Raw genomic sequence first — 21,164 nt, 5'->3', positions numbered from 1 at the left:
ATTAATATTTTCATGTTCAATTTATTTTTAAGATTTTTATTTAAAGTTAATCATATTATAAAATAAATGAACAACAAAGTAAATGGTTTGAAAATAAAATAAATTTAAATTTAATTTAGAATAATTTATTTTTTAAATTAAAAAATTACGATTTTTCGTATTTTATTATTTTTTTAAAAAACTACTAGATTGAAAAATATCACTTCAGACACAGATTTTATGTTCGCCGTTTTATCACTGTACCCATTGTCTCCACTCACTCTACCCACTGAAACAAAAACTTCGTTGTCATTTATATTTCACTTAATTAGCATTAATTAATGGGCTTAATCGGAAAGTTGAGAAAGGGTGACAATCTTAAGGGTGACAATATTTTCGTCATCTGAATAATTGCAATACGATACCACCTCTATTTCCTTCTTTATTTAATTTTTTTACATTTTTTATAAATAAAATTTTACTTTAAAATTTTAAATTTGACTAAAAAGTCGGAGAGTTTCTACCAGAACTGATAAAAGATCAATTAGATTTCTTCAATAATTTTAATTAATATCGTTTAGTTAAAATGATATAAAAGAAAAGATTGACAAAAAAATGAACAGTTTTATTAAAATTTTTTAAAAATTAAAAAATAAATTTTTAATAGTTAAAGAAAAATTATTTATAATAAAAATAAAATTTTAATATATAAAATTATGAAAATATTTAAACTATCAAAAAATAATTAAAATGTAAAATTAATTCTTTAAACGATAAAATATTTATATCGAACTTTCTGATAGATATGGGATATTCGTCACACTTTTAAAAATCGTGCGTTTTAAAATTTTTTTTTCGAAAAGTTATCGTGAGTCTCCATCGGATATCGGTAAAAAAAATTACACTCGGTCCAAATCTATCATAAAATTTAAGATTAGTTGTTTCATATTAAGAGTATTTTTATTTTTTAGGTTTTCATTTCTAAATCGTGTATTATGGAATTTTTATGATAAAAAAAAAATTATGAATGATGATTAAAATATCTAGTTTTTTCATAGCTGTGAGAAGATTAATTTAAATTAAATTAATGTTGATGGTATGCAATTGGATCGAGGTTGGATTGCTCGCAAGTTGGAGAAGGATTAGATTTGGTCATGGCTGCAATCATAGAGAATTCTCAAGAGCCCCCAGATAGGGTTAATTTTTGGAGGCCTGATTAGATAGCTATAGATGGAGACTTCTTAATTAATTAATTAAGAATATCCATATTAATTATAATTAATTATTCTTGTCTGCTTAATACTCTAAACTTTTGATTTTATTACAAGCAATATATTAATTAATTAATTAATTATATATTTTAATCATAAGACAGGAAATGAGGAGAGAATGTTTTATATATATTTCTTGCTAGTATTGATGTGTCTGAAATAATTATCCTTGATTTGAATTTTTTAAGTCATTGGTTGTAAGATGATCTAGTACTTAAACGGATGAATATGGTTCAACTTAAGAAAAAATAAAGTTAATAACTCGGCCGCAAAAACGCAGGCCAACCCAGAAGTCCAACACAAAGCTGGCTTACACCCCGACCCTTCACAGACAGCAATTCATCAACAACTGGTTTGCACTTTCTTCTTCCTCCTCTTCTCTCTGCGCTGCACATTTCATCCCTTCTCAATCCATCCCCATAAATGGCTTCTCTCACTTCTCATCACTTCAAGCCCCTCATCTTCCGGCCATTACTTGGAATTATTTGCCTCACAATCATTCTGATAACATGCATTATTCGCAGCCAAGCAGCAGCAGCAGCAATGCCTCTGCTGCAGCCACTCAGTTGCAGTCTAGTTCATCAACCTCTGCTGTTTCTGGCCGCCACCCGGTGTATCGTGGAGTTAGGCGTAGGAGTAGTGGGAAATGGGTGTCTGAGATAAGAGAGCCTAGAAGGCCTAATAGAATTTGGTTAGGCACATTTCCTACCCCAGAAATGGCTGCTGTTGCTTATGATGTTGCAGCCTTGGCTCTAAAAGGCAAAGATGCCGAGCTTAACTTCCCAAACTCGGCTTCTTCTCTTCCTGTTCCTGCATCCGCATCTTCACGTGATATTCAGGCTGCTGCGGCCTCTGCAGCTGCTGCTGCAGGAGCTGCGGGAGATGCTTTAGGAATCGGGAGTCATCATCATCATCAGGAGGGTAGTAATATTAATCAAACAGTAGCGCAGGAGAGGCCAATGTCCAATGAATTCATGGATGAAGATTTGATTTTTGATATGCCTAATGTTCTAATGAATATGGCTGAAGGGATGCTTCTTAGCCCTCCTCGCCTGAATATTACCGGAGATGAATCTGCTGCTGCTGCTGATGAAAACCCTGACAATCTCTGGAAGTTCCCTTAATCCCTAGACTTATTTAATAATTATTGTATAATAAATAAACTATATATTAAAATTCTAAAAATAAACCCACTAAGAAAAAAAAACGAACGACTAAAATAATATAAATATGTGTGTGGAAACCCTATCAGCTCACAGATTGAGATGTTGGACAATGGTTTCAGTAGTTGCACTATTTTCATGATATTTCTGTACAGGGTTTCTTTATCCTTGTTGGGATTTGCTGTAGTTGCACTTAGCTGATGCTTCTGGAGTGAGTGAAGGGAACCTTTTGATTGTAATAAAATTTTCTTAGCAGCTTCAATGGTCATGATTTATCTTATCAAACTTTCATTCATAATCTACTCCTGATAAGACATCAAAAAGTTCACTTTTCTTTCATATGGCTTTTGCTTGTTTTCCCGGAAACTATGGCAGACAGATTACTCTTGGCATCCATATAAGTAGTGGTGGATCAAGGCAATTAACTGCCACCAACAGAAACTAATACAACTACCAACTTCGTAGTTTAACAATTGACAGCGAATAGCCGCAAAATCTTTAGGCTTCTTACATCTGTGAGTCACAGACAGTTGCCGATTAGTTTACATCATCATGTATTTTGAAAAAAAAAAAAAAAAAAAAGCATAGCCCAAGTTGCTAGATTTAGTCAATTTGAATCATTATACGTTGAATGTTTCTTGTCTACAACATAATTAACTTGCTTTTTAATAAAAATATTATTAATTTATTCTATAAATAACTAGATTTAAAAATCTTTATTTTTTATATTAGAAAAAAATCAGAATTTATATGGATATAGTCCGAGTGGAATATCACTGTACCACTAATTTTTATCTAATTAATTAATGGTGGGGGAAGCTTTGTTGATAGCTTAAAATATTGCTTCAGCCTAAAAGCTTAAGATGGGACCTCACCTTACCCTTGTGTTGACAAGTCACTCTCAACAAGTTGCTTGTCTGACACGTGGCAATCTAACAGTGGAAACGTGAATCACAGGATGCTGATGCTTCACCTTCTTGTGTGTTTTGTCTCCTACTAAGTACTAATGCATGGTGTATATGTTTGTGTACGTGCAGATCCTCTATACCTGTGTACGTGCGCAGTCCGCTTCCGTTTGATGGGTGACCTAACACCTAAGGGCCTAACCGCTATTCAATATGTTTATGGGAATTTCTCAGTAACTTTATAGAGATAAATTTCTCTTAAGAAGCTCTTTGGCTGCAATATTTATGAGATTTTCTAAATAACTACTATTCAATATTTATGAGAAGAGGCTCTTATATATATATATATTATCCACAAGCAATACATGGAAATAATCGATCACGAAAACTCATGCAACTTCAGGTCATACTACAATGATAGAAAACCAGACAGTTAATAAAAAAAAAGGAAACTTTCACGATTGCTCACTTGTTTTCACCGTTAAGCCAATGAGAGCCATCTTCAAAAAAGGGCGACGTTAGAAAGAATGAAAATATACGCTCTTTGATGATAGCACCCCATCTCCGTCCTCCTAATACTGACAAGCAATACATGGGAAGCACAACATGCAAGAGTCTCAACTTAAAAAATCAACAAGAAACCATCTTGCTGCAATTAATAAAGCATAGGTTGAAATGTGACAACACCTATATAGGCTTTGCTAAAGAAACAATGAATTCAACATCCAGGCTAAGCGGTGTGCGTTCTGTATAATTTTCAGCAAACCAATTCAATTGAATATTTTCAGTTTTAGTAAAAATTAATTTATTCATTGAATTTTCAAATTTAATTGGAGGATCGATCAATTTTTTCTTTTTCTGAAAAAAAAAAGCTTCAACAAGGGCCATAACTAATTTCTCCATCAACACTGTTATGGCTTTGACATTAGTTTCAACTTTCAATAGGCTTCTTCTAAGGCTTTTCTTCTGGACCTAGCTCCATGAAGATCAAGGCTCTTGACCCAACGGCCTCGATCCAAGAGACACATTCTAATGCTTCTGAGCTATAAAACTAATAAAAAACAAATAAATTAAATTAAAGGCATTTTCCCTTGGCAAAAGGTTCTCAGTGAAGAACCACAAGAAAGTTTCATTCGTGGCGGTTCACATAGGGAAGTAAATGCTCCGATTTGAATTCGATTTGTATTAATAATATTTAAATTTATTTTAAATTAATTAAAAATTAATTTAAATTTTTATCAAACCTAATTATTATTATCTAATAAATTTAAATTTATTTAGTTTTATATATTTTAATTAATAATTTATATAAAAATATTTTTTATTAATAATTTTCATTTAAAAAATTTAATATTTTTAAAAAATATTTAAATTTTAATTTTTAAATGAAAATATATAAAAAATTATAAATATTATTATAAAATATATTTTTATATTAAATTAATAATTTGTATAAATAAATTGGGACAGTGGATATTTTATATATAGAATTTGAATCTGATTCAAAAACACTCTATCCATGGCCATCCCTACGTCCGTATATCAAGCTATCATTTGTTCTGAAACTCTTGGATATACGGCAGCCTTTTTTCTTATTCCTTTACTTTTTCCTCCCTCTTAGAAATACAAGGTCTTTTTGTTTTCTTCAGAAAGTTAAATTTTCATTAAACATAGAAAGAGGCTTTAGCCTGATAGAAAAAGGCTACTAGAGGCCCCAAAAACAAGCTCAATAGAAAGACTAATGGCCCAAAAGAAAAAACCCTAGCTTAGTGCGAGAAGTAGGTTGGATGACCATCGCTGCTGGTGATTGCCAAGGCTGTGGCTACTGACCAGAGAACAAAGATCAAGGACAAAGTGAGGCTCACGAATGTTGATAACCTAACCAAGACATCCAGTAGCCCTCCACGAAGTGAAAAAACATGGGGAAAATGCACAAAACAACGCTAACAAAACAGCAACAAGGTTGCAGCGAAGCCGACGCCAAAGCCAAAAAGGCCAAAGATGCAAAATAGAAAACCAAAATTAAGATGCAGCAAAGGTACCAAGCAATAGAACTAATGCAACTTCAAATCCCACCTACGCAGCAAATTCTGCAGTAGCTTCGGCAGAAGAGTAATGCTTTTGTTTGCAGGCAATTCTGAGTTAGATTGATTCTACATGGACCGTAATGTAATTTTATCGAACTTTATATATATCCCACTATAATTTTACAATGAACCTGGTTTACATAAGTATTTTCTTTGTTTTGCAAATTACATAAGTTAAATTGTAAACTTCTCTTTCATTTTTGTTACTTTTTTTTTTACAGGACAATATTAATATATTTCTCATAAAAAAGAAGAAAATGATAAATAGTATACCATGTCTACCGTAATGTTTATCAACTCCATTTTTATTATTCATGGAGGTGTAAGCACTTGTTTTTCTTATCTTCCTTCCATTTTGATGTTATTAATCCAAAAATACATAACCAAAAGTATACTTCTCAATTGTACAGCGTACCATCCGAAAAAACATTGAGAATTACATAACGAGGTGAAGGGATCATTCATGATCAATCACTCCATAGAGTTAAATTCACAGGGTCATCGTCCTCCACATCATTCCAGCTGAACCCTTTTTTCATGGCTGGCGGCGTAAGAATAAGCCCTTCTGCCATACTATCAAGTAAAGCTGGCATGTTAAACAACTCTTCCTCATCCAAAAACATATCCTCACTTTTACAAGCTTCTTCAACCTTCTGGGTTCCATCCATGGTGTTTATCGATGAAGAATAAGAAGATGAAGTAGAAGAGTGCTGAAACTTATCTGCAGCCTCTAGAGCAGCACATTGAATATCTATAGTAGAAGTGGACCTAACTTGGGGCAGTAAATGGGCTGATTCAGGGAAGTTCAGTGAGGAAGAATCTCCTCTAAGAGCTAAATCAGCTACATCATAAGCCCTAGCAGCCATGTCAGGGCTTGGAAAGGTTCCAAGCCAAATCCTGGAGGACTTGTTATAAGGTTGTCGGAGTTCACTCACCCATTTCCCTTTCCTCCGCCGGACAGCCTTGTACACAGGATGGCGAGTCTCCTGAAACTTTTTTCTTCCTGCTTTGCGCTTTTGTGAGCCCATTTTGAGATTAGTTTGTTGTTGGGTGTTTGAAGAAGACGATAATGATTCCTCCATGAAACCAGAAAATTTTCTTTTATTTAGAGAGATAATACGTATGCGGTGACGAGATGAATGGCGTTGTTTATATACATATGAGAAGAAGGGAAGCTGAATCTGCGATTTGAAGGAGACACCTCTGAGACATGAAGCCAAGGAACATGAACAGTAATTGAGCACGCAAAACGTGTTGAATTCCGAGGATATTCCCCACGTGGACAGAATGAGTCTTTACTTTTATTGAACTAGAGAAATTTTCTAGATAAATTTGGTGACTCGGACCAAATTCAGCATTCATTAGGGAATTAAATATATTAAAAAAATTGAAAGTCAACGTCAAAGCATATTTATAGAAGGACGGTTGTGAGTTCTTAATAAATTTTCATTCTACATTAAGACAAAATGGAAACTCTCCCATATGTCCGCAGCAATAATAACGTGCAAATTGTATACTTCCTTAGGTTATAAGAATAAAAAAAAATTTATCACATAGTTTTTCCCTTTTGAAATTTTATTTAAAATAATTAAGATTAATTCTAATAAATTGAGTACAATGGATACATATTAAAAAGAAAAGAGAAAATAATTCAAATTTCATAAACGCTTTTTCTTTAATTCTTCTTTTCTTTCCTTTTTCATCTTCTTAAATTTCATAATTCTAATATCAATTTATCATTTATTTCTATTCTTAGATCAGTCAGGGCATCATCAGATCATACCCTCAAACCATCTATTTTCAAAAGTTATGAGCGAAAATTACTGCAGACAGAGATGATACAAAACACGAACTGAAGAAAATGCAGAGTGAGTCCACCGTGTGTTCCAGATATGCCTTGGACGTCCTTCATCCTCGTCTTGGCCGTTTAAAGGCCCATTGGTCAATGATGGAGCCTCCACTGGATGCACCGTTGGCCTGATAACATTTATCATCTACTATCAATTTTATATACTAATTTTAGACAAACAACAATGAGAAGAGCACAACAAAAAGTGAAAGTGAAATTTAATTTTTTGATAAGGAAATTTGAAAGAATTGGATTTTGATTGTGGATTTTTGAAGAAATTATCATCGATCAAATGGATCCACGATTTCCTTTCAGTGAGTGAATGAATATTGACTGTCTCCTCTCTTCAATACTTTTAGGAAAAAATAAACTCATTTATTCTCTTCTCATTTGCTTGAAGTGCTTACCTGTTTTAGCTAGATTAAAAGAAAATATTAATTTTAGATCTAGAAATAAAACATTAAAGATTGTTGAAATGATCAAAAAATGAAAAACCAACAGATTTAGCTACTATTGAAATAGAAAAATACATTGATTTTGTTGGGTGTTAGAGAAATGGTGGACTCTTGGGAATTTAGAGAGAGGAATAACAGTGAGGGTGAGGTAATGGTGATAGTAGGTTAGAAGAGGCCTCTATTGAATGGAAAATTGGGGATATGTAAGAGAAGTGGTAACTGGGTTGTAATCGGAAGAAATGATGATGCACAAATTGAGTTTTCAAACCACTTTTCTCTTTCAATGTTTAATGGTGCACAAATTGAAGGAAAAGAATATGAAATGATAAGAGAAGGACTAAAACCTCTAAAATTTGTTAAATGTGATCAATGTGAATTAAATAATATTTATTTAATATTTTAATATTTTAAAATTAAATAGGGGCAATAAAGCATTTTCTATATCATGTAACCAATTCTTTAGTTTACACAGAATAAAAATATAAGAATATAAGAGTTTATATATTTAATTTTAAAAATAGAGAGTGATCTATTAATTATATTAAAATTTAAAAATTAAAATATAATTCACCCTGAATTATATAATTAAAATATAACTTAATTTTCCTCAAAAAAAAATGGAATTAGGTTGAATTAGGTAAACAATAAAACTTTGGAAGAAAAAACAATATAAGTATTATAAATAGATTAAACCTTCTTCCCATGCATGCACTATTTAAATAACGTCTTTCTCTCTCTCTCAATATCCTTATAATTTTAAAGTTCCTTTTAGAAAATCTTACATCCTTTTTTTTGAAAAAAATGCTATATCCATGGTGTGGAAACATGCGCATCTACTTTTTTTCTCCTAATAATAAATATATTAAATTAAATATATATATATTGAATTTTTTTATAAAAAAATTACTCATATTATTAATAATTTATATAAAAAAATTTAGAAAATAGTCTCATTTATTTATTTTATTGATTATATTTAAATTTTACTTATTATATTATAAATTTCCAAAAAAATGTCAGTTACCCTCAAGAATATTTATTATTTTATAAAAATTAAAATATAATTAATAAAATTTAAAGTATATTTAGTAAAAATAGGGTATAATCAGTAATAAATTAATGATTTTTTTATATATATATATATAAGTGAACGATAACATATAAGTTTTTTTTAGAAAAAAAGGAAAATAACTTTTTTTTTTCTTCCTTTTTTTGTTTTTAATAAATAGAACAGACTTTCTGATCACTCATATCAAGTGATGAAGCTTTGTCGACAAAATGGAGAGATTCCATTGGCGTGCGGATAGTAAAACGAGGATCATGTTTCCACTTTTCTCTCACTTCATTTTATTTTAATCCTAATACTTAATCACTGTATTACCGACATTTTCATTAAATTATTTTTTTATTTTAAATATAAATCTAATTAAATCTTTATATTTTTATTTAATTGTAAAATAAGTCCTGGTATGATATCATTATTTTTTAATAATAAATTTTATTTTTCTAATTTTAAAAATTATCTACTATTTTTATTTATTTTTTAATTTTTATTAATTAAAATTCTAAATTTTTATATTTGAAATTTAAAAAATAATATTATATTAAGTTATGGCTTGTTTGGTCATTTGAGAAAAATACAATAGTTTAATATTTTTAATATGAATATAATTAAAAAATTAATAAAAAATTATCTTTATTAATATTTATAAAAAAATAAAATAAATAAAAATTATAGTATTAAATTTAAAATTTTTATCAATTATTTTTTATAACCACCGGACTTTTTATCCTTGGCGCAAAACCAGCCCTTAAGCGAAGGCTCAACCCATGGCTTAATAGGCCTTTCTCATAAGCAAACCAGTCCACACAGTGTGTTTCAGTCCAGTAACATGAAGCAGGCCGGATTAGATACACGCGCGGTCCATTTTCAAGAAGACTAGTCCGGTGACGTGACAGGAGATAGGGAACCGATCTGGTCACTTCACAGTTCTGCTTGTATGCGTGCTGGAAATAATTAAATGGTCAACTTGCATGGAAAAAAATTTTAACATATCCGTACGTACAGATCTGAATGGCAGTGGGACAGATGATATAGTTGTACAGAGATAGTTAGACGTTACTAGAAGATAAAAGAAAAATAGATAAAAGGGATAAACGATTTTTTCTTCGGCCAAATTTACACGACTACTCTAAACTTTATTTTTTGAATCTCAAAATATTAAATTTAAATTTCTAATCAAATTATTCTTAGAGTGTGTTAGTTTCTTATAATATAATAAATTAAAAGTTTAAATATCTCTTAAAAATTTCTTTTAGAATAAATTAGGATGAATTTTTAATTAAATTTTGCATAAATTTAAACCGAAAATATTAATGGAATTTAAATTCAAATAAAGCAATTTTGAATATCCAAAATTTGTCGACTGTATTGGAAAATTCCCCATCAGTTTGACTTACTACATTGTTCCCAGGAACAATGGATCTGGCAATGAAGTATGTTTACTTATTCAAATGTCCAAATTCTTAACTTGATTTTTTTATAATTTTTTTTTTGGTCTTTATAAATTAAAGGTAACTGTTAAATTTCCCAATAGCTTAAAGTTAAAAGTGGGTGACGCAAGTAGAAATCAATAATGAAAAATCCAAATTTATTTACTGTGGGCGTTGTTTTTGAATGGTAAGAAAGCTAAACTGAGCAGAAAAGATTCCTTCCACAGTCCTTTTGTCCTAATTTATTGCTTCCCAATAGTGAATATAGTTGAAGAGAAGTGGTTGCTTTTATTATATTATCAAAATCCAATTCTGCTTGTTCTGATTTGGTCTAAAAAATTTTAATTATTATTTTATAATTTTTATTTTGGATGTTTAGGTTACTGCCAATTTGTATTTTGTTTTAATATTGTGGTTTGTAAGTGGGTGATTGAAAATTAGGTCAAATAATTTAGCAGTAGATAAATTGTCCCATCATGCATTATGCTTATTTATTTTCAATTAGTTAGCTATAAGACTAAGGATGTTGATCGTGATTATCTCTCTTGGCTTCTCTATTTTCAGTATCATAAAAAATAATAAGAAGAAAGAAAAAAAAATTTACAGACTAATTAATTTATTTTTAAAAATAAAATTTAAAAAAAAAAATACTGAGTGATTGATTCTAGCAACTAGTATTAGACTTTATAATAGACTTAGACCGAATCTAATTTTTACTACCAACGTCCGATAAAAATCTAAAATAGCTTTTCGAAAAAAAATTTTCAAAACAGAACTTTCAAAAATATGATGAGTGCCACGTGTCTTATAACAAAGTTGAATATAAAAATTTGATTGTCTAGGAATTAATTTTGTATTTTAATTATTTTTTAGATATTTTATATATTTTTATAATTTTATATATTAAAATTTTATTTTATTATAAATAATTTTTTTTAACTATTAGAAACTCACTTTTTAATTTTTAATAAATTTTAATAAAAATTTTTAATTTTTTAATTTATTTTTTATAAAATTTTATTTTAACTAAATCATATTTATTATCAGTGATCTTCAAACTATCATATGAAGTATTTGCAGGCAGATACTTGTACTTTTAGAAGAGCTGCAAAGTCACGATGACACATATTCTGCTTTAACAACATGAAACTTGCAGAGTTTCAGATTTTAAATGCTATGCACTTCAGCTTAAGGCTTCAGTTATATAAGCAATGGAGAAATCTAATATACATATTTTTATATATAAAAATATTAAAGGACAGGAATTTTACATGCTGTCTCATCAAGCAAAGGGTATTTCAGACAAATTCCCCCATTCTTACATCATAAATATACATAAAACCCACACTATCTTCTTTTCTAATTAGCCTATCCCTTCATGGTGGATGTTAGACTAGACTCAGACTCTAATTAATATTTAATTTTTAAAAAAGGGGAAAAAAATTGAACCAAAATTCATTCAGACAACATTGGAGTTTCAAAAATGGCATTAGATCCCAGTTAAGCCAACTAGTTCTTCAGACAACTCATCCACCAATAATCCAAAGATTCCTAGTTCAATCTCTAATGTTGTTTCCTTTACTTGCTGTTTGTAATTTTTCCACCCATTAGCTTCTTCTCTTCTCTTAAAATCTTGTTCCACCATCATATCAATGGTGTTAGATTCCACTTCTTTCCATGACTCAAATCTCTTGCAGACTCTTTTCACCATTGCTTCTCTGTCTTCAACATGATGTTCTTGTTCTGTCTCTTCCTCTTTAATGAGATCAGACACTAATCTCTTCATGTCTCTTGGGATTTTTCTTACACGACAGAAGCTTGTTTTGCTGAGTTCTTCAATGATTAAACTGTCCATTTCTTCACCTTTCATTTCTTCTTCTATGTCATTAACATCACCATTGTGATCATCACCTTCTTCTTCTTCTTCTTGCTCCAGCATTATTTTCTCGAGTTCGACCGGATCTAACTCTGCCAGTTTCTCGAATCTACGTAGCTTTTGCAGTAGCTGCTGCTTTGCTCCTGAACAAAGAAAGAGATTATGAACTCATTAAACACTCTTGTTCCTTCACAAAATAAAAGATTACTCTTGGAGGAGACAAAGTACAATTGGAAGGTCAGTTTCTAACAGAAAGTACAATGAACATTTAAGATCCAAGTTGATGGTCTCTCTTCCTAACTTTAGTCTTTTCAATTCAAAATAGATCACAATATCAAGTTATGATTTGATGGGTTTGGCTACTGTCAACAGACACAAAAAATTGCAGAACAACAACGAAAATTTCCAAGGTAAATTAAAATGAAGGCTATAGTTACAGCATTTGAAACGTGAAGGATCATGCAGATCTGTCCTAGTTTCAGACAACAACTGCCCACAATTTTATGTTTTAGGAAATTTAATTACAAAAGCAGAAAATATATTTCAACCAGTTTCAGATCATCAAGGAAAATTCCCATTTCACTGATTTTTTAACCTTTTTTTCGCATACATACCATTGGATCAATTCATATTGCACAGGATAAATCGCTTCCTCCCAAGTTTTAAAAGTGCTCTATATATAGAATTCGAACGGGAGACCTCTGAATAAGATAGACAAGACCTGTACCATCCCATCTCGCCTCACCAATTTTTAAAATTTGAAGGACAAGAGGGCATTAATGGCAAGAGATCATCAAAGATAAATGTAGTGAATTTCTTGAAGAATTAGGTTGATGACAACTCCAACCAACATCCCTAAGAGGACTGCCAGACTTGTGAAAGCTTTCATAGCATTAAAATTTGTGGGTCATGAAAGGAAATTATGATATGTATACGCAGGTGTATATACAGCTATTGCAGTCGACAAAAGGAGGGACATGTTAAAAAGAAAATTTACATGTACTCACTCTCTTTTATCAGAATGACTTCAATTACAAGTCTAAATAGAAATCACAGCAATCTCTACTTCTCTCCTTATGGAACCCACATAGATCTCACGTGATCATGACCCTCCATTCATCTTCTATCATTGTAACAGGGCATTTAAAGAATACTAGTGTCACCAGTACTACTGTAACCTTGCAGTGATAAAGACCACACAACCGACATCATAGAACGGTACAAATTTTCAAATTTTTTCCTTGTATTTCTTCTTCTACTTAGCTGATTAAGCTTAATCTTTCTTGTGTTATCTTTAATCTAACGTATGAGATTGTGTTCTTCATCAGACAAAGACTAAATCTTGATAAGAAGATGTAATAATTTTAAAGAGATAAAGGTGGCATGTGAGATTGTTAACTTACTTTGTACAATTGCATAGCTGCATTCAAGATCAAAACCGTCGTCCTCGCTTTGATCGTCATGTCCATCGTCATCGTCTTCAAAAGGGGGGTCCAATACAGATACAGGACTACATTGTTCTTTATCTTCTTCTTCTTCTTCCTCATTTTTTTCTTGATGAGCTTGGAATTTCTTTAAGCTTTCTACGTCATTACTCTGTTTTCCCTGAAAATAATAGCACAACCACCTTAATTAGGACATCATTAACGTTAATGGCTAACAGAATTCGATTCCATTATTGTTGTGTCTTTTTGTTTTTAATATTATAGTATTTTACAATTATAATTGGTGGTGAGTTTGTTGACTTTTTCTTCAAAAATTTTCAAGAAAAATACAACTGAAAATAGCAATTTCACTGAAAGGGATGTCGGATTTTTGTGCTGGGATCTAGCAGAAAAAACAAGAAAGCGATTTGTCCTTTCTTGGGAAATTATTTTTTTCTTCCAAACAATCTTTAAAAATAAAAGATTTGCATGGCAGACTCATGATCATAAGTATTCATAAACACACAGCCATTAAATTTACCAAATGACATCTATATCCCTAAAAAGTATTTGTCATTTACGATCGACATTCCGGCCAAAATTGCAAGAAGACATCATATTGCCGACAGTTCAAAACAACTCAAAACTCAGTTAGCTGAGTCACGAGTTCACTAGCCGAGTCATAATCATATATATGCATACGTTAATAAATAACTGATAAAAGAAAATGAGGAGAAGATGAACCTCTGTTTTATAGCGACTAGGTGAGGTGGCCGGAGAAGAGAAGACCGGGGTCCGGTGACCGGAGGAAGGGCTTCTTCGAAGAACAAAATGGAAAGGACTTTCGCAGAAGTGATTTTCATAAGAAGCAAAATCAGTATTACCATCAACATCTACTATTAATTTGTTAATAAACTCAAAATTTCCTACACAATCCTCATCTTCCGCATCAGATTGGCTACTGCTTGAGGCCTCTAAATCCAAATCCCAGGACTTTTCTTCATTGCTTTCCGACCAAACGGCACTAGTTGGCCCACCATTGCAAGAGCAAGCAAAACCCATCTGATCACAAGCACTCTTCTCATGTACATTAGCCTTAATCGCTTGCCCTCGCTTGTTTTCCCTTTCATTGGATAAATTTATACGAGGAAGAGAAGAATCCCACCTCTTCATGTCCTTAACCGACGCAGCCTTAACTCCATCGCCACTGATTTCTCTCTTTCGGGTTCTATTTCTCTGAGTTATTCTCTTAATTAAGGACCCAAATAAACCAAACCCAGTATGGTTTTTGTCTTTTGGAGATGATGATTGCTTTTGGATCCGAAGAGCAGCTTCAAGAAGAAGAGCTGCGGTTTTCGTAGGGATATGGAGGAAGATGGCATTGGGAGTTTTGCAGGGGCTTTTGGAAGGAGATTGGAACTCAAAGAGAGGAGATTTTCTGAGGTCTGGAGAGTTATTAACAGAGAAAAAGCAAGCATTCCTGCAGAAATTATGAGGGAAGTTAGAGGAATCGGAAATGGGCTTTCGTTTCTTGATTTGTAAGTGGGATTTAGGAGATGGTTTCTTGAGCTGGCAACGTCTGTCAGCAATGTAGTTCTTGAGCAAGAATGGTTCTTGATCTTCTTGCAGGAGCTGGTGCAATGGCTTCTGAGACATCATCTGAGTCTGTGCAACTCTGTTGGAGAACACAATATTAAATGTATAAAGAAACAAGGAAATGAAAGAGGACTTTCAGATTTTTGTTTTTTTCCTTCTGGGTTCAGGTGTGTGTGAAATTCAGCACCATGAAAGAGTTGAAGAGGTTTCAACTTTTGAACTGAAAATGAAATGCAAAAGGAAGAAGGAAGGCTGAAGGGGAAGCAGTTGCCCACAAAATATAACAGATAAAAAGAGAGAGGGAGAGAGAGATGGAAGGAATGAGGAGACTTCCTGATTCAAATCTGGAGTTTAGTATAACGAGGCAAGGTGATGCCAAATATAAATAAATAAATAAACATAAATAAGAAATGGCTGCAAATTGTAGGTGTTTTTTTTATTAAATTAAATAAATAAAAAATTGTAAAATCTCTCTCTCTCTCTTCCACGGCCTCACCCAGCAACGGAGAAGCAGAGTAGAGACTACGTATTAGTATTGTGTAGAGTGATGGACTTAGGTTTTTCATGATGATTAGTTAATGACAGTGTTAATAATCATAATTAGCAGTATGGTACTCAATCACTCAGGGCCCCACACAGTAAAGAAAAACTTGCCTACTTTAAATTTAGCTAAATCCGTAGTTTCATCTAAAACTTTATACATTTCCCCTATCATTTTATATAATTTTTTTAAAAAAATTTACTTTAAATAAAAATTACTCCTTTTATTTTATAATTTTTATTTATTTTTATTTTTTATTATTTTAAAATTAATATTCATTTTTTAAAACTATAATAACATATAAATTAATTATTATAATTTTATTTTATTTTATTTTTAAAATATTTTTTAATTTTTAATAAAATTTAATTAATTTAAAATTAAAATATTTATATTTTATTTATGAAAAATTATTTAGTATAATTTCATAAATTTTATTTATTTTACTTTTTTATTATAACATATTTTATACTTCACCAATATTCACTCTTTTTAGCGAATCAAATGTTTATAAAAATTTACCATTAATATATGTAATTTAATAAATTTTTATTATATTTATAAATATAAAATTTCTTATTAATCATTTTTTCAGCGAATTGAGTGTTTATAAAAATTTATCATTAATATATATAATTTAGCAAATTTTATAAATACGAAATCTTTTATCATTTGAATTTACAAAGATTTGATAATCAAAGTATAAAAATTAATAAATTTTCACTAGAAGCATAAAGTCACAATTTCAATTATATAAAATTTATAGGTTACAAAATGGTGATTGTTATTTTAGGACAATGTTTATTAATATATTTTCAGTTAAAAGGTAAATTCGCATTGGCTCTTCTTGGTTAGCTCTCTTTGCAGTCCTATTATACTCAACGTGGGTTGCTTTACAGCTGGACACTATTATAAATCTAGCTGATTTATGTTTTTCCTTTTCTCCCTATCTGACAAAGTGCTCCAATACCCTATGCCATTTCCTAATACGCACAAAACCGACACCGTATGCTTTTTAAATCTCCACAATACCCTCGGCACACTGGAATTCTTTAAAATTTTCAATTTTAATTTTATTTAACTAAAAAGTTTTAAAAAATGGAAATGTAAATTGAATTTAAACTAAATTTTTTAAATCAATTTAAATAAAAACGTTTACATAAAATAAATAACTGGGATATAAAAGCGTTGACGTTTTAATACAATTATGAGATATACAGGGTCGAACCACGAGAAAATGAAAATGAGAGGAGAAAATGGGATTATTTATGGGAAGGCGTGGCAAGCTCTCGGGGGCTCTAGAGCCGAAAAGGAGAGGAAAACGACAAAAAAGGCGACGACCGCGCGTGCCAACTAAGAAACAGAAACCACATCTTGACTAAGATCTTTGACGCTCCTTCTGAGCCATTGATGTGGATGACTTTCCACTTTTTCGTTTTCTACCTGTCGCTATTATTCTTAACTTTTACAATATATTATTATATTATTTAACCTTTTTCAATTTGCTAATTAAATCCATTTGCTCTTTATTATTAAATTTAAAAAAAATTACTTTTTAATTTTTAAAATATATCATAATTAATAAATTTATTCCAACTTCTAAAATTTAATACTTTCATCATTAAAATTTAATTCGTTAAAATTTTAAAATTTTTTCATAAATAATTTATGTTAAATCAATAATTTATATATAGTCAAAGAAAAAAGAATAAATATAATATTAAAAATATCTTTATTAATAACAAAATAAAAAAATTACTATTTAATTCTTATAATTTAAAAAAATTTACTATTTAATCTCTTAATTTTAAAAAATATATTAAAATATATTTAATATTTTAAAAATTTACTAGTCAGTTTCTCTATTAATTTTATCATTAAATATTTTACTATTTAATTCCTATAATTTAGAAAAAATTATTAGTTGATCTCTCAAATTATTAAAAAGATTACCAATTAGTCTCTCCATACTAGGAGTATTTTAGATTTTTTTATAATATTTAACGACTAAAATTAAGAAAAAAAACTAACTAATAGATTTTTTAAAATATTAAAAATATTTTAATAAATTTTTCAAATGGCGAGTAGTGATTGACAGCGAACACAACATTACAAAAATAATTTTTATTGAGTTTTAACTTTTTATTTTTAATTATTTAAATTTTATATATTTTGATTTTTATTATTTTTACTGAATTTAAATTTTAAATTTATTAAAAATTTTATTTATTTATATAGATTGAGCTTGAGATTTTCTTTATTAAATTTTGACAAAATTAAATTTTAGCGGTTAAAATGTTAAATTCAAAATATTGAGAAATAAATCTATTAATTATATAATATCTTAAATATAAAAATATATTTTTTCCTTCAATTACTTGAGAGAAGAACTTATAATCTATAGAAATTAAATTTCAGAGTTTAAAGTATTGGATTTTAAAAAGAATAATTCGGTTGTTTTTTTTGTTACTAATGGTAGTTTTTATGGAGAGACTTTTAATTTTAAAAGAATTAAATTTTAAGATGAAAGTGTTGAGTTTTAAAAATAGAAAAATGAATTCGTTAATTACATTATATCTCAAAGACTAAAAAATAATTTTCTCTTAAATTAATATATTTTTCTCATTAGCAACGTAATTGAGAAATTATTATAATAATAATAATAATAATTCATTTCTCGAAGAGTTAAAATGACAGTATATATGAGATTAAAATAAAAATTGAGGGTTATTATTTAAGTATTTTTTAATTATTATTTAAAAAAAGGAATTAAAAAATTTCGCTTACTCTATTTATTTTGACTATTAAAAAAATTTAAATAAGAAAAATATTAAAATGTTATTAAATAAGAACTTGTAATTGCAAGCATATCAGGCAATCATTGTATGGTGCCCATCAATTTTCCCTTTTTTTTTTCCATTATTCTGACCCATCTATTTCACTATCCAACTTTAACTTTTAAAAAAATTTTGAAGATAAAATTTTTTTACCATGGTTTTTTTTTTTTTTTAAAAAAAAAGGGAACAGTATGAAGTGGGAGTGACCCACCAACAAGAATTATATTAACATTTATTTTATTCATTTATTTATTTAGTGGTGAAAATGAAAGCAAAAGGAAATGAAATTCCATCTTTATGAGAATGAATGAACATTTGTTTGACATTAAAATTTATAGTAAAAATTTAGAACAAAACAATATTATTTTAAATAGTGTTAAATTTTTATGATTACTCCAAAAAAAATAAGATTTTCAGTCTAAATCTAAGCTTAGGCTAAATAGATCACGTTTTTTCTCTTTTTTACCTTTTTTTCTTATTTTTTAGTAACGCATAATTGTTATTCTGCTACAGTATCATCTGTTTCTATCACATCCGTACGTACGGATGTATTAGCGTATCCCTCTCTCTTAAATAGCCATTTAATTTCCTCCCGTACATATGTTAATAGGGCTGAAAAATGATTGAACCTGTTCTTCTGTCTTCCATCACATCATCTGATAAACTTGCGCATAGGGTCAGCCCTCTAATCACAGACTGAAGTATGCAATATTGGACCGATATACTTTAGAGAGTTATAATAGATTTTGAATATATTTTTTTGTTGAATTCAATCTTGGTCCGAATATCAGAAACTCAACGACCATCAATTACAACAATTAAATTTAAGTTTTTACATTTTTAAACTTTTTTTTTTCTTCTCTTCGCCAACATCTCAAGCTTAGATTTACATACTACATAGAGTTTCATGGCTTATACAAAGCTATGAGATTTATCCTCACGATTTCAATGTCATTAAATTAAAAAATAAAAAAATAAATTTTCTTTTTCACAAAAGGAGCTAGATCGCTTAGCTCGTTCCCAATAACCGTTGCAGGCTTGCAGCTTTTGAATGGTCTCAAGCAGCTAGAAAGAATTTTTTTTTTTTTTTAATGTATAAAATTTTATTTGAAAAAAATAAAATTATAAATAATTTATTTAAATACTTTTATTGCTAAATGAATCCTATCATAATTAATCTGAACTCGGTGCAATTTGAATTACAATATTCAAGCCATACCCACACAAAGCCTGGCTCTATTGCCACCATCAACTATATAGAAAAGACAAAAAGAAAAAGGAAATGGAATTTAAATTTGTTGAGTATATGGAGATGGGCATTATACAGTACAGTTAAAGCAGATGGGAGTATAAAATTTTGCACATTAGCAGCCAAGAGAGACACGTGGAAGATGGAATCTCGCCAAAACAAGCTCCTACATAAAAAAAAACATAAAAGCTGGCGTGGGAGATCGCTTTCTATTTATCAAGAAGAGAGATGGAGAGACAACTTTTGAAACTTTTCCTCTTTTTTTTCCCATGATCATGAAACTTTTTTCCTCTACGTGGTGTTTTTTGTACTTTGCTGTGAAAATTCCTTCCTTTTACCTATACCAATATCCACTTTTTTAATAATATCTTATACATCAATAAGGAAAAATTATTAGAACTTACCAATATTCACATGAATTGCATCTAAATAAAATTTTTTATATAAAATATATAATTATTTATTTATGATCGGTCATCTAATTTTTTATAATTTTGAAAAAGATTATGAGTAAAAATAACCATGAATTTTTTTTTTCTAAAAAAAACTACTTCTGGACCTTAAGAAACCAACAAAAGCTCCAATTCAAATGAATAAAGCTGTTGTCCTGTACCTGTAATAATTAAATAAAATTACACCATCTTATTGTCTTTCTTGTATATACTATGTATTTTATTTTTAATTTAATTCCAAATCACTTCTCAGTGTCGGGAATAGGCCAAGTTTTTTTTTTTTTTACTAAAAAAATTTATTCATGCCCATAGCATATGACTGAAAATTGTTAAATTGGCCTTAATTAAGTAGTGCTTTTTTTCTTTTTTTTGTCGTTAACGTTTCTAGTTATATATACATATGTGGGTGATATTTGTATCATGAGAATCTTCAACTACGTGGAAAGATAATATCATGATCTTATTAAAAATTATCTTATATCACTTATATGATATCATTATGGTAATTATTTCTAAAATAAGGATTAATGTTTTGACACGATCGTAAAAGTCTCTTCCTTTTTTTTCTCCAACATCAAGTGTTCATTATTAATATTTATAGTGCATGCGGCTTCTTCGTTGTTTACCGTCGCTCATCTTCATTGCTGGATAGTTTTCTGACTATGGATTCCAAACAATAATGGTGCTTCTCTTTGAGATAAGTTTGGTATTTATAACTTCAGCTACGGTAAAAGGAATAACTTATTTTATATGATGTCCGATGACCGCCAGGTTTCTGATGCCCGGATTGATCGTCAAGGTCCACGAGAAGGGAAACATACCCGAAATCCAGTAAAATCCACCAAGCGGGCCAACCCATCAGCACGCCACCCAATCCGTGATTGAAGCAGACCGGACTGACCCAAAACCTAGACCCCTTAGAAGAGGCTCTAGCACCAGTAATGTGACGAAGAGCAGAAGAATAGGCTCGACTACGCCCCGGCCATA

The 21,164-nt window shown here is 29.9% G+C and overlaps 3 protein-coding genes across 3 annotated transcripts; 1 reads left to right on the top strand and 2 right to left on the bottom strand.

Annotated features, from left to right (window-relative positions):
* Nucleotides 1-1,561: 1,561 nt before the first annotated feature.
* On the top strand, nucleotides 1,562-2,408 carry LOC110608160 (ethylene-responsive transcription factor ERF024). The gene has a single exon (XM_021747367.1). The coding sequence runs from the start codon at nucleotides 1,760-1,762 to the stop codon at nucleotides 2,372-2,374; it is 615 nt and encodes a 204-aa protein (XP_021603059.1). The 5' UTR covers nucleotides 1,562-1,759; the 3' UTR covers nucleotides 2,375-2,408.
* A 3,190-nt stretch (nucleotides 2,409-5,598) lies between these two features.
* LOC122724492 (dehydration-responsive element-binding protein 1B-like) lies at nucleotides 5,599-6,498 on the bottom strand. The gene has a single exon (XM_043959544.1). It carries the CDS (start codon nucleotides 6,485-6,487, stop codon nucleotides 5,873-5,875), a length of 615 nt encoding a protein of 204 aa, XP_043815479.1. The 5' UTR covers nucleotides 6,488-6,498; the 3' UTR covers nucleotides 5,599-5,872.
* A 4,917-nt stretch (nucleotides 6,499-11,415) lies between these two features.
* LOC110607639 lies at nucleotides 11,416-15,462 on the bottom strand. The gene is made up of 3 exons (XM_021746793.2): nucleotides 14,247-15,462; nucleotides 13,482-13,683; nucleotides 11,416-12,221 (listed from the first exon to the last, which is right to left on the bottom strand). Exons 1-3 carry the CDS (start codon nucleotides 15,159-15,161, stop codon nucleotides 11,692-11,694), a joined length of 1,647 nt encoding a protein of 548 aa, XP_021602485.2. The 5' UTR covers nucleotides 15,162-15,462; the 3' UTR covers nucleotides 11,416-11,691.
* Between the last annotated feature and the right edge of the window lie 5,702 nt (nucleotides 15,463-21,164).

Source organism: Manihot esculenta, chromosome 9 (assembly GCF_001659605.2).
Source record: "Manihot esculenta cultivar AM560-2 chromosome 9, M.esculenta_v8, whole genome shotgun sequence".
Lineage (NCBI taxonomy): Eukaryota > Viridiplantae > Streptophyta > Magnoliopsida > Malpighiales > Euphorbiaceae > Manihot > Manihot esculenta.
Note: the sequence above shows the minus strand (reverse complement) of the source record. Positions and strands in the feature narration are given on the sequence as shown.

Excerpts from the sequence above, each read along its gene's own strand:
- LOC110608160 (XM_021747367.1), top strand. The coding sequence starts at position 1,760 with ATGCATTATTCGCAGCCAAGCAGCAGCAGCAGCAATGCCTCTGCTGCA.
- LOC122724492 (XM_043959544.1), bottom strand. The coding sequence starts at position 6,487 with ATGGAGGAATCATTATCGTCTTCTTCAAACACCCAACAACAAACTAAT.
- LOC110607639 (XM_021746793.2), bottom strand. The coding sequence starts at position 15,161 with ATGATGTCTCAGAAGCCATTGCACCAGCTCCTGCAAGAAGATCAAGAA. Across the intron at positions 13,684-14,246 it reads CTAGTCGCTATAAAACAGAG|GGAAAACAGAGTAATGACGT; the intron begins GTTCATCTTCTC and ends TATTATTTTCAG. Across the intron at positions 12,222-13,481 it reads CAGCTATGCAATTGTACAAA|GAGCAAAGCAGCAGCTACTG; the intron begins GTAAGTTAACAA and ends TTCTTTGTTCAG.